This window comes from Numida meleagris, chromosome 14, assembly GCF_002078875.1.
Source record: "Numida meleagris isolate 19003 breed g44 Domestic line chromosome 14, NumMel1.0, whole genome shotgun sequence".
NCBI classification, from domain to species: Eukaryota; Metazoa; Chordata; class Aves; order Galliformes; family Numididae; genus Numida; species Numida meleagris.
Window position 1 is genome coordinate 6823811 of NC_034422.1, and position 13418 is coordinate 6837228.

A 13418-nucleotide genomic window follows, 5' to 3' on the forward strand; every position below is an offset into this window, starting at 1 on the left:
GGAGAGGAAAGGAGGAGCCACCAGCCCCCTCTCCTCCAATACAGCCACGCAGGATGCCACGGGGGTGCACTGCCACATACCTGCACTGAGCAGCACGTTGCGCGCCGTCGGGTGCCAAGCCACGATGCCCACTCGCTTCGAATGGCCTTCTAGAACTACCACTGGCTCTGTCAAGGACAGCGTGAGCCCGTTCTCGGGAATCTGCCACACCTGGAAAGGGGAAAAGGGAAGACGGTGAGCCAAGGGGCACCCCTCTGACGAGCACAGGACTCGTTTGCTTCACGCATCCTGTGCCAAGCCGCAGCGGGAGCACAGGTTGTCACTTATCCCTCCGTTTCCCCATTTATGTGGAAGAGATTGAGAGCTTCTGTCTGGGCTGAGTGTAACATCCTTCCCAGCACAGCACCTGACTGCTGGCTGGTCATGCTGCAAATCTCCTCCACCACCACGTCCACCATCAGCTGCTGCCTGCGAAGGACTCAGAAAACATTGCCTCGCTGCTCAATTCCACCTGAACCAGCTGCTGTCCTTCCAAGTTATGCTTGGCCCTCATAGAGAAGTCGCAGCTATGCTGGGGCTGACTTCTTTAGAAACGCTGGCTATTAGTTTTCAGTCTCACCTACGTGGCTCCTGCTGGTCAGGACAGTGCCACCAGGGGGAGGAGCAGCCCCAGGGCCCTGATCACCCCTCTGCAGTTCCAGCTGTGGGGCCAGGACAGCTACACTGACCCCAGGTGGTGCCTTCTGCGATGGGCAGTGATGGGAGAGAAGGTCCATCCCCGTGCCCCAGGGCAGGAGCAGCCCACCAAAGCTATTGCTGCAGTTCAGCGCTGGACAACCATCTTTGAACTGAGTTTGACCTACATCCGGCATGTTAAAAAAAATTAAAGGAGAAGCCTTAAACCGAGCACTTATAGCTGCTGGAGGTAGGTGGCAGCAGCAGAGCACGTTTGCTTCCCTTCTATTGTTTGCTTTTTTCTGGAGGAGAAGAGGGATGGCCAAGCCCTGCCCGCAGTGCCCAGCGAGCTGTCAGAGGCAGCAGGATGATTCCGGAACCGAGGCAGCTCACCTCCAAACAACCCCACACGATTTCAGCAGCGCTGCTGCTCCCCTGCTTGCACCCTCCAGGGTTTCAAACCCCTCCTTCTCCTCCTGCCCAGCACCAGGATGGCGAGTGCTGGCTTTCACCTCTTTAATCACGTTACAAAGAGCACGGCAGCATCGGCAACTGCAGCCTCCCTCTGAAAGCAAAATACACCTTGCACACTGCAACAAGTCATCGCACCTGCCCCTGACAAGGTAACACTGGGTTACAGAGCTGTCAGCTCTTACAGGAGCAGCTTTGTTCGTGCCAGCCAGGGAATAAAAGCCTGACAGCAGCAACAGCTAACGCACGTCTGCTGACAGCCACGCAGAGCTTCACAGCCAGCCTGCTAAAACTGGCACTGGTGCTTAATGTAATTATTTTACGTAGGTCTCCCAGGAACCACCTCCAAAGCCTTAATGATTTTGAGTGCAAATGCAACACTGCAGGAAAGAGCTGCTGCCTGAGGCAGACGGCGGGGAGGGGTGGGAGCACTGGGGAGGGGGCTGTGCAGCCCCCATGGGGACGATGGGTGCAGCCTGGGGCACAGTTGGGAGAGGACCAGGAAGAAGAAAAGACCCAGAAGCCACCCAGAATGCTTCTGCTCTAGACAAAAATGCCAGGACAGTGAGGACTACCAGAGGCAGGCTGATGTTGTGCTGAGGATGAGGCAGGGAACCAGCCCTCTGCTCACCCCAGGGTGCTTGGAGAGCCCTTGGAAATGGCAAGCCTTGATGAGCACAGCGTTTTTTTTCCCCTTGGAGGGGCAAGGCTGTTCTTCCACGCTGCCCTGCCCCACACACACGCAGCCTCACCCCAAGCGGATGGCTGTCCTGCTGTTTGCAGGGCAGCTTCGAAAATGGGGTTTATTCACAAACAAGTGGAGCAGCACCAGCTGGGCTGAGCCAGGGCAGCTTTCTGAGCCACAGCTCCAACCACGGGGAACCAGCAAGTGAAGGGTGGGAGAGGAGAGGGGGGAACTGCAGGCAGAAACTAACGGAAGGGATTTTTAAGAACGCTCTGGAGGATGGAGATATCTTTTTTTTCTTCAAGGGAAAGAGGGAAAGCCCCTATAGCTTACAGCAGCTGCAGGCCAGCGTAATCCCCTGCAGATTACACAAACTATTGACCTAATAATCCTGCTTGATATTGCAAAAAAGGCCAGGAGTGTAAAAGGTCGGGGTGTGCTCCCGAGCGACCCGGCTCGGCATTCCTGCATGGGGTGGGAACCTCCCTGCGTGGGATGGAATGGGCACAGCACAGCTTCCCACGTGGAGGCCTTCACACTGCACGGTGAAATGAATGAGCCCTGGGTTTTACCTGCATCCCTGCAGGAGCAGGCACTCGGGGCAGCCATTCTGACCGCTGCATGGCGCTGCGAGGGCTCCGTTTTCATTTGAAACCAATTTGCTCCATGGAATGAACTCTTCTCTGGTCATTAAAAACGAGGCCATTAGCGTTCACCTTCTAATGAAGCAAATTTCCCCTATCTGAGAAAGGCCATCTGATACCATTTACGAGCCTTTCCAGAATCAAACGTTTTCCAGCTGAATTAAAAAACCTTCAGTGCATTACAGTCACTCAGCAGAGCACCAAGCATGAATATTTAAGTAATTCCTGATTTGCTGGCACAAGAGAATCTTTCTTCAAAGAGAGGCCACAGAAGGTACCCGCATGCCACTGCGTTTTCAAGGAAACCTTTCTGAGAGCAGCGTGGAGCAGAGGAGATGGGAATGCCCCACTGGTATATAAAAAAAAGATGTCTGCTTTCCCAGTGCGCTAATGAGCCCAAATAATTACCTGTTCAGATGCAGCTCCCAGTCTGTTTTCACCTTACAGATCGACCTTTCTCATTGCTTGGCTGCACAGATTCTCAGAGCCACGTTCTCCCCCTCACCATGAGCCTAGCTGACACTGATGGGTCCTGTTGTGGCACAGGGTCAGATCTCAAATCCTTCAGCACCAACGTACAGTTGGCCTTTGAAGACCTAAGTTACCTTTTAAAAGCAGCTGGTGCTTCTGCAAAAAGCCACATGATTTTCCCCCGTCACATCACTGATTTTTGCATTCTGTGTTGGCTAATGAGCAGTTCAGAGCTGAAGAACTGCTCCATATCCCTCAAAGGAATTAAGACAAGTTTATTCAGAGCCAGGCTGCTCGGGAAGCAGGACTCCAAAACCTCTGCTGAAGAAAAGCAAGGAAAACAGGATGCGGAACAACTTGTGCCAAGCCAGACAAGCAATTAAGGCTGGGACGGCTCAGCTCACCGGCTCATCCAGTTCCTCTCCCAAGCAATCCAGGCCAGGCGTGTTCTTTACACTACAATCTCCAGCTCTCTGTCCAGTCCAGTTAATACGTGTCCCAGATGACTTGCCCATCAGAAACTAAGCGAGACCTAACAAGAGACTCAGCCGAGCCTTCAGCCAGCCCTCTTTGCTTTCTCTTCCGCTTCTTTCCACGCAATTCACAGCCACCATTTCCCAGACCCACACATACTGGGTGTGGGGACGGGATGGGCAGTTACCCTGGAGCAGACAAAGCCCTGCAGAGCTGTTTGCACAGCAGCGGGCTCCGACGCACGTGGACAGTATTGTCCATGCATCAAGAGCATTTGGACAACTTGTAATTGAACACTGTTGGTTTTTCTACATAATTCAGTCCCTCTGGAGCCTTGCAACATACTTGTCATTGCACTTGGATTAGAGACTTATCTTGCCTCCCCAAAGCAGCTATGGACTATGGCTTCGTCTGCTTCTGTTGATGCTCATGTTTCAGAAGGCATTCATTCTGACTCACAGCCTTTCTGGATTCTGGTTTCTAGAGGAACAAAACAGCATCCTTCAAAGCTCAGCCCTAGCCCAGTAGCGACTGTTACAAACACAGAAGCTTGTTGTTTTGTTTAATATTAAATTTAGTATGCTTTGTTAACATGCTTTGGCTTCCAAGACAGAGAGATCACAAGCAAGCGCTGTCCCAGGATAAGCCACTTGGGATGAATCCCCTCCCAAACATTTTAACGATGAACAGAAGCAATGGAATTTATCTGACATGATCTATAATAAGATTTCAATATAACATTCAGCCTACAGCATTTCTAAATATGGCCAAAGATCACTGAAGTTATTTGGCATTATTTCATCTTACAAGCATTTTCTTTCACTTATTCTGCTGTGTTTGCATACACAGGATTCCACATCCATCACTGAGCAAGGTCGTCTATTGTTCAGTGGGTAAAACAGGACTCGGGACCAAGGCTGGCAGGTGTAAAAATTGGATCACTGTTCATAGACTTAAAAAAATAAATATAAATCTAAAAAATCCCAAACTTTTGACGTCTTCTCACAACGTGTGAGTAGGAAAAGATGTAAGTTTCAGCCTTAAACCAAGGGCTGAAGCAATTGTGAAAGCAGATGGGCTTGTTCCCCTTTAATCCCTATGGCTTTCCAGCACGCACCACCGCATCCATGTGGATACCTGAGATTGGGAACCTCCTCTGCCTCCTGTAAAGCGCTGCAAACCAAACCAAGCCACTGCCAGGTGGCACACTGCCTTCTCTTCCCCAGCATCAAATCCCCAGAGGCAGAACTGCTCTTCCACTTGTCCCAGAGAAAACGAAAAGTTGGATGCCAAGGCAGAAGGCATCCTCATTTCTTAAGCAGAACCAAAACCCGCTACAGAGAATGCCCGTTAGTACTCCTCCGTCAGCAAGGACTCTACCATTGGAATCAGGACACGAGCCCCATTTGCAGCATCGCTCCCAGCATGAAAGCAGGTCCACTCACCATGACGGTGCAGTCCTCAGAACCGCTGGCGATGACCTGGTCATTGTGGGGACACCAGTCAATGTCCAGCACCGGTCCCGTGTGCCCGCACACCGTTGGGTAGGACTTGTCAATTCGGCCCGTCTGGAGGGGAAAAGCGAGGAGGAGAGCTGTGATACGCTGACAACACAGAGCACATCTCAGACAACAGAGGAACACTCCTCCTAACGCTCCACCGAGGCTTTGGGTGTTGGGTTTTATGGCATTTGGAGCATCTCGTGCACCAACAGAGGAAACGAGCCGGCGACTCTCCTCTTGGAGACGTCCCGTGGTGCAGGCCAGCTCTGCTCGTGCTTCATGATGGCGGGCAGCCACAGCTAAAGATAACCGGGCTGCAGCTCTAATTGCAGGGTGCTGCAGTGCTCGGAGTTCACCAAGCGTCCTCGCTTTCATCCCAAAGGCATTTTGCTGAGATGGAAAGCTTTTAAGGCGCAGTTAAGCGAAGCAAAACACTGTGTTTCAGGGCTAAATGATAAATGCTGTTGATCCACTGACTGCCACCGCGACGCCCTCGCTGATCCCCACCTGCCCCTAGGGCACACCCCAGTGCCACCAGCATGCCACCAAGGTCAGCTCCTGGCACGGGTCAGCTCTCCAAGAGAACAAGCCAACCAAATGTCCCATGTGAGATGGATCTAGCAACGCCAGCACAGCACCCCTTTAACATCCTGAAACCAGAGCGAGGGGGGGATTCCCGTGGCCCTCCTGAAGGGTTTTGCCGCCCACAGATGATAGATGCCTCAGCAAAACACGGCCGAGGGGAGATGAGAGGCAGGGAGGGAAGGTTTTGGGACAGATTCTTCACTTTTTGTGTTTCAATACACGGAAGAAATGGTTGGCATTTCAGTTCTGCCACGTGGTGGTGACAGCGCCAGCCTTGGAGTTGGGCACAGCTCCTGCTGGTTGCCGTGCAGAAGGATCTCCCTGCTCAAAGGTGGAGGGTCAGAATCAGGCTGGATGTGGGCACTGGAGGACTGATGACCTCCAGACCTCTCCTGGTGAGAAAACAAGACAGAGATCCAACAGGCTCGGAGTTAAATCACAGGAACACCACAACAACCATTTCCTAAATGGCCAAATTCAGGTTTAAAAAAAAATAAAATGCTACAGGTGAGCAGCAGCGTGCATCCATCACTTGCACCGCACAACTCTCCTGCATGTGGAGTGACCTACGGAGAAAAATTCTTAATAAGGGAATTAAGAAAGGGAAAATGAGATGTTATTTATGAACAGGGACAGCCCCGTCCCCTGCACTGCTGCTGTGCAGAGAAGGGCTTTAGGATTTATGTGCGGGGGGGTTGGCCAAAAGCGGATTCTCGCATTAAAGTGCTACCGCAATCCTCCCAGGTTTGGTTTTGTTTCCTTTTTTTTTTTTTTTTTAAATGTAATCTTTTAATTAGTTAAGGATTTAAAATAAACCTCAAGTGCTGATACACAGCTTAAAATTAACTCAGTATGACTTCAAGAAATTAAATCCTTCTCAAAATCCATTACTGCTCTGCCTGAGCGACACTTCACAGTAACAGCTTTTGATGCTCTGAAAGTTGTAGTTCGATCAAAGTTATGAAAGCCAAAAAAGGTGAATCTGAGGATCAGTGCCAGCATGCTGGATGATGCTGAGCAGGAGCACGCTCAAAGTTCGGGTCCTTTGGCAGGGGTGGGCTGCCCTTAAGAACTGACAGACGAGAACAAAAAGCCCTGTTATTAAATCCAGAGGGGTCAGATAAGCAGCACGGGAAAACCATCCCTAACAGTGGCAGCTTCACCAATTAATGTGATCGCCTCACAACTGCTCCTTTGCCAGAAAAGGGCAATTGGCTGCAGGAAACAGCCCCCAGATTATGGTAAAAATATCGCTGGTAACAGCTGCTTCCCCCAGGCCAGGCTATGTTCACCACCACCAAGAGGGAAGTTGCACTGAGTTGCACAAGCAGCAGCGATTTCACCACCCTCACTTTGCAGAAGTCTGAAGAAAGAAATCAGGTTGCAAGCGCCAAGCCTAGAAAACAAATTGACAGCTACCTGTCCTCTTCTCTGAGCTGTGTGTTTTCCCTGTGACCATCTCCAGTTCTGCACACTCGGATGGAGTGAAGCTTGATGCACTCTGGGCACTGATCTTCCACCTCTGGTCGCAACAGCTGGCCACGCACGTGGCACTCAGGGAAAATAATATGGGATGCAATGGAAGTGAATTGCTCTCTCGTGACTGTGACAGCCATTAGTCACCACTAAACCAATCACGGCATCCATAGCTAATGTGGAAGGGGACGAGGAGAGATGATGGCCGCTCGGTGCAGCGATCCCTTCCATCCCTGCCTGCAGCCACCGAGCACGGCTTCCGCCCTTAGCATTGCACAAGGCCTGAAGAGCTGCAGCAGCCCAGCCTTGCACTGAGCACTACCTAAGCGTAAGGCAGGGAGGGAACAGCACTTGCCCCTCAATTTCCTACGGAAATGAGATTTCTGTAGCTTTAGCGCCTGCCCTCTCTTCCTTAGTGCATCAAGAACCTGATGATCTATCGCAAACGAGAGGACGGTGATAAATGAAAACTAGTAATATCTTGCTTTTTTGTCTAGTTGTCTTGAATTCTCATCTCTCCCACTCAACGTGCAACACTACTTGGAGCTGTGTGAGAATCTGAGCAAAATTTAGGGTAAAAAAAAAAAAAAAAAACTCCTTTGTGGTCTTCAGAGGGACAGAAAGAGTCCACAGTCACACTGGAGAAAGGCAGCACTTCCCCTTCTGGAGGCTTTATGTAACAGCTCACACTTTGCCACAACTGAGAACTCCCTGCAGCAGCATTTTCTTCTTTGCAAGCCACAAAGATTTTGCAAGGTGGGGGGGGGGGGAAGTGTCCTCAGTCTCCTTTGTAGTGCAGCCCAGCACCCTGGTGTTTGTGAGCCACTTTCCCCAGCACACTGGGAAACTCCCAGTTTTCACCTCCATGGAGCTGCTGGGAGCAGCGTGCAGGAAGCGAGGTTCCAAATGAGCTGTCTGGAGCGTGCTTGTGGGGCTGGTGTACACCTCCACCCTGGGCTCCCTCCCTGTGCACCCACTGCAGACACTGGGATCAGGATCCCGGTTCAGCTCAGCAGTCCTGCTCTGCATCGTGCTGCTCAGTGCCCCTCACACACAATCTACAACAAGTGTGCCGTTTCCACTGTTTTTCCCCGACGCGCACAGCTCGCTCACGCCGATGAGCCTATTATCTGCTCTCCATAATGGATAGAGATTAAAGCACTTTATCTACAGCTTGCTCTGCAGAGCAGCTAACCCGCGGGAATTGCAATTCCCAGCGAGTCCGAAGGCTCCTGCCGGCACACGGGGACGGTGATTCCCGGCCCGGTCCATGCACAGGGCGGGAGGACAAAGCAGCCGCCGCCGGCATCGAGCTCCGCTGACCGCAGCCCCGGCCACGCAGGGGTTAACCGGCGCGCACTTGCCGCGCCGCGGCTCCGCCCCCGCCAATCAGCGCGGCGGCTGCCGGCGGCCCCGAGCGCTGTCATGACCATATAAGGCAAAAAGCCGCGGCCGCCGCAGTACCGCTGCGGCGGGCGCGGGAACGCGCGCGCGCGGCGCGGGAAAGGGCGGGGGAGTGACACGTGCGCGGCCCGGAGCCGGCAGCGCCCGCAAAGCACAGCGGGCCCGAGAGGGGTGAACGGAGGGCCCCCCCCCCTAGCGGGGCCTGGAGCCGGTGTTACAGGGGGCTCCTGCAGCCCTGGCCGTGCTGACAGCTCCCGCAGGTCAGACTGTGAGAGTGATGCCCCAGGGGTTGGAAGGGGGCTGCTTTCTCTGCAGCCAGAGCTGCATCAGGTGTTAAACGTTAAAACCATACCAAAGGCAAGGTGTAAAAGTGGCTGCTTTCATCCCCAGAACATAACAGCAAGCACCATGCTGTGAGAACTCGAACACCTGTGCTAAATGGACTAAATCAGAAGTCGGAATGTGGGGGTGTTCAGGGTGCTGAAGGAGCAAGTGTTGTCACCTATGGAGGCAGGAATAAAAGAGGGTCACAGGGAAGCGATAGATCATGGCCCACAACGTGCTGTGCTGCAAAAGAAAGCATCAGGCTGAGGGATTTAGGGCAGCCAGCCATGCCCCTAACCTCATCATATGGGAACACTAGGGAACTGGAAAACAGGGAGGGAATGTGGCTGGGGACACAGAAGTGAAGGCAAAAGATAGCAAGAGGAATCATCGAATAAATTAAAAAAAAAAACAACAAACCAACAACCCACCAAATAATAACACATAGCAAGGGGAAAATAGGAACATGTCCTGGCAGGGCTGTGCTGCGAGGCATGCAATGCCACAGCAACTGAGCAAAGGGCTTCCAACCCAGGTCTGTGCTGTGGCACCAGGCTTGGGCAGGAGCAAGACATGCAGCTCGAGGACAGCACAACCCAGAATGCTTGCAAAGAACTGCTGTGGAGATGAGCATAATGCAGAGCTATATAAGAGCCCGGGGGCTGGCTTGCTTCGTTAGCGCTAGCAAGGCAGAAGTGAGAACTCGCCACGTCTGGTCCTGTGATGCACTCCCCATCAGAATGTTATATTCACTTCTGGTCACCACTGCTATTTACAGCAGGACAGATCTGCACACGGAGCTAGGAAAAAAGGGCTGATAATAGGCAAGACACGTGAAGAGTATGGCTAAGAGAGGTGTGAGGGTCACAAAGACAAAACGTTACTATGAAGGAATGCTAGCTTTTCTTTTTTCCTTATTCGCACAAGCACAAAATGCCATCTCAAACAAAAAATAGGAAGGTTTTGAACGAATGAGGAAACACCAGGAGATGATGGAACACACCACGGAGCACACTTCCTGATCTGGTGCTCCTCTGTTGGAAAGAACCGTTTTTCTAAAGGGTTATGAACCCAAATCTAACTGCTTCTGTAAAGCAACACCATCAAAATACTTGAGCTCTACGTTTGTATTAGAATCAGTTTATATCAGTATTGGGCTACTGATTCTAACATGGCAAGAATTTACACTAAGTACATAAATGAAGCCAGACATGCAATTTTTGAAGCATCAAACTGCAGAATTGAGGAGAGCAAGAAACATTCTCAGTACAATCCGCTATCATTCTTAAAGACATTTATTTCCCTTCATCTCATCAAGCTATCCATCTTACATATTGTAAATTTTCAAAGGAGAAAAAATTCCTGTGGAAAGAAATTACTAAGATGAAGTAATGCATCCAGGTTTGATGTTTCATGCTTTTGTTTTTAACTACGAACACATGAAGGGATCAGGGTGGCCAAGCGCCTGTCAAGGATTTTCAGGTTAGCATTCCTGTAATCTGACTGTGGTAAAAGCCAGCGCATCAGAAAGGGAGAGGAGAGCAGCATTCTCCTGCAAGGATGAAAGATGCACTGTGGTTTTTCCACATGATACCCGGGGGCAGAACAAATTTATAGAATTTATTTCAGTCTGAGACACTGCTCCTGCTCATTCGTACACTTTTATTCCATAAAATTATGAGACTGATGGGGTGATTTCCATGCCCATCTTTACAGCCTCCTCCAGCTATTTGATGCAGCCATTCTCGTAGCTGGTGGGCAGGAACCTAGCCTTTCTGTGCGCTTTACGAAGCATAGGCCTGGGGAGCTACAAAAATATTCAAAGGGAAGAGAAGTAAATTGTACATACAGCCTCATTGTGACATTATTTCTTGGAGACTGAGCAGCATTTGGCACAGAAAAAGTGAGGGATAGGCTCAGACGAAGCACTGCTCCTCTCTGTGTAAGGTACTAAGGGCTGGCAAGAGCTGGCTGCAGTATCAGAGCCCAGACACAGCCACACAGGCTGGGACAGCTGCAGGAGAGCTGCAAGGGCCCTGGAGCTGCTGCCTTACTGAACTAGTTCTTGTCTCACACCATACAACAGAAGTGTAATGACAGGACAAGCAGCAGCCAGACCAGCTGTGCCATGGTCACGAGGGCTGTGCACATGCACCGCATGAAGCAGAACCCAGCTGTGCCACCCACCCCATCCTGGTCTGCAGGGAGCATTCCCGAATTTAGCGATTCCCACAAAGCTCAGGGAGCCAAGTCCTGATGGCAGAAAAACCAGACTGCAGCTAGCACAAATGGAGAGGCTTTAGGAGGAGCATGAGTTCTACTCAGAAACCTCTGACATAAAGATTTGTTTTAGATCAGTCAAGCAAACTGCTTATTTACTGTGTTTAATGCACAGGAAGCGTTATTCTGATTCCAGCGGCATTACACGTGTTCTTACACAGCATGACCGAGCAAGGTTTGTCACAACACAGCAGAGACTTCACACGCATAGCACTGTTCACAAACAAGCGTTGAAATGACAAGGGAAAGCTGAGCATATTAACAGCGAGAAACTCAGCAGCACTCACCTTGTGCAAAGGCAGCACCAGGAAGGCCCCGCCGCCGCTCGCGTCCACGATGATGGCAACGAACCTGGGGTTCACAGCACAGAAGGAGCTGTCCCAGGTGACGCGGGAGACGCGGATGTCATCGTAGCACTGGTCGTTCTTCACGGCCTGGCCGAACACATGCCGGAATTTGCTCTGTCGTACCACTCGCCTCATTGTGTCTGTGGAGAAGAGGAATGGCAGAGGGTGGTCAGCCAGATGCAGGGACCTGCTGCTTGTCAGAAGACAAGTCAAGGACTTGTCACCTCGCTGTCACCCGGCACCACCGCTACACAATGCAGTTTCACACACCGCTGCGTTCACAGGGAGCTTCCTGTAGACCTGCTAAGTTCTCGGCTTGTTTTGCATTTAAAAAACAACACAGATTGCCTCATCCCTGACACAACCAAACCGCACACTCAAGGGTGTTTCACAGAAGGAGCTCGCTGGTTAAGTGTCAGCGTTGCTATTGTAGACGCTCCTTCTGCAGCAAAGGAAGTTCCTAATCCTAAAAGCAGTTTTTAGTCAAGTCTCCGCATATTTTCAGGGATAAATCTGGTCTTGGATTGAACTTGTTTACTTTCAAGTCAGACAGGGTCCAGAAGATGTAAATAAAAACGCGAGCTCTCAAAATCCGGTGTTCCTGTGAAGTGGTTCCACATGTCAGCTAGCTTCCACTTCTTTCTTCTAACTCCAAAATCTCACTAAAAAAATAATAAAATTAAGTTTCCTAGGCAGAAAGGAGTAATGGAAACAACCTAATGACTCAAATTAACTTAGCGTGTCTCTAGCACTTCTCTTGAGAAAAGGATTTTCAAGAAGGCTTGAGTTAAAATAGAGGGAAACTGACCAGCATGGAAAATTCCAGCGCTGGATGAAGACTCAGGTATGGGACCTCGTGTGAATCCCAGCCCTGGAAGCAAGCATCCACCTCCTGCCTTGCCTCCCAGAAACTCCCTTTGTGGAAGGAGAGCTGGGAAAGCCACACTGCTTCACAAAGCTGCTCCCTGCAGACCTAGTCTGATGCCCAAGTGAGAGACTGAGCAGAGTGCGAGTGCATCTCTGCTTTTTGGTGATGAAAGGCTGTGCATCCATCTGACGGCAGCGCCTTCGCGTGAGAGCGCTGAAAGAGACTGCAGAACGAGCGCCGTTTGTAGTTGTGAGGTTAGAAAAAATTAACGGCGACAAAGAGCTGCAAAACTGGAGCAAAGCACTCATCAGAGCTGGGAAATCAGCAGTCACACGGTGTTTGAAGGGGAGAAAAATGTTACAATTAGTGTCACAGACAGCTATAGAGCGAAACACTCCGCTCTCGACGTTTGTAAGAAAAAAGCACTCTGCCTGCTTTCCACTAGATCCCCCCGAGCACCATGCAGCCCCACTGTCCCCTGCCATCACAAGGCTCTGCCCAGGTGGGGGCATGGACAAGGACAGTTTCTGATGGTCTGTTCAATCTCCCAAATTAATTCAGTCACTGTGAAGCTACAGAAGTGCCACAAACACCATTTTGTTATCACAGAGTTGTAGAATGCACTGAGTCAGAAGGGATCCCTGAAGGCCATCAGGTCCAACTCCCTAAAGTGCACAGGGACACCCACAGCTCCATCAGTGCTCAAAGCCCCGTGCCCTGACTGTGGGTGTCTGCAGGGATGGGGCACCACCACCTCTCTGGGCACTCTGTGCCAGTGCTTGTGCGGTTTATTTAAAAAAAAAAAAAAGGCAATTGTAATTTTTAAATGCAAAACATTGTGAACAATTACGATTCCCAGATGAAAAAAGCTACATACAACTTATTAACGATGACTGTCATGTTACGGATGAACTTAGACTTCCTCTGTCAGTTAGTGGAATTGCACAACGCACGTTCTGCCACACGTTGCACTTAAAACCACGGGGCTGCTCTGGGCTGGGCACACCCAGCGACAGCACAGCGCGATGGGAAGCCACCAACCAGCAGCGATAAGAGCGCGAAGCACGGCCCACCGGCGCCATTTTGCGCCCTCAGCAGGCCTCAGCAAATCCTGACCCAAGTGGATTTCAGCTCAAGATGCCTGAAAGAAACAAAAACATGCCGTCCTCCTGCTGCCTGAGGCCTGATGGAGATGTATCACGCAAGAAACAC

General features: G+C 50.9%; 1 protein-coding gene across 4 annotated transcripts in view; it reads right to left on the reverse strand.

Moving 5' to 3' along the window:
* Positions 1-13418, reverse strand: part of CORO1C (coronin 1C) — a 39369-nt gene that overhangs the window by 7807 nt on the left and 18144 nt on the right. For all 4 annotated transcript variants that reach the window (XM_021412420.1, XM_021412421.1, XM_021412422.1 and 1 more), the window contains exons 2-4: positions 11279-11478; positions 4866-4988; positions 81-210 (exon numbers count right to left, since the gene is read on the reverse strand). In XM_021412420.1, the coding sequence (XP_021268095.1) occupies positions 81-210; positions 4866-4988; positions 11279-11478 (453 nt within the window). The remainder of the gene's footprint in view (positions 1-80; positions 211-4865; positions 4989-11278; positions 11479-13418) is intronic.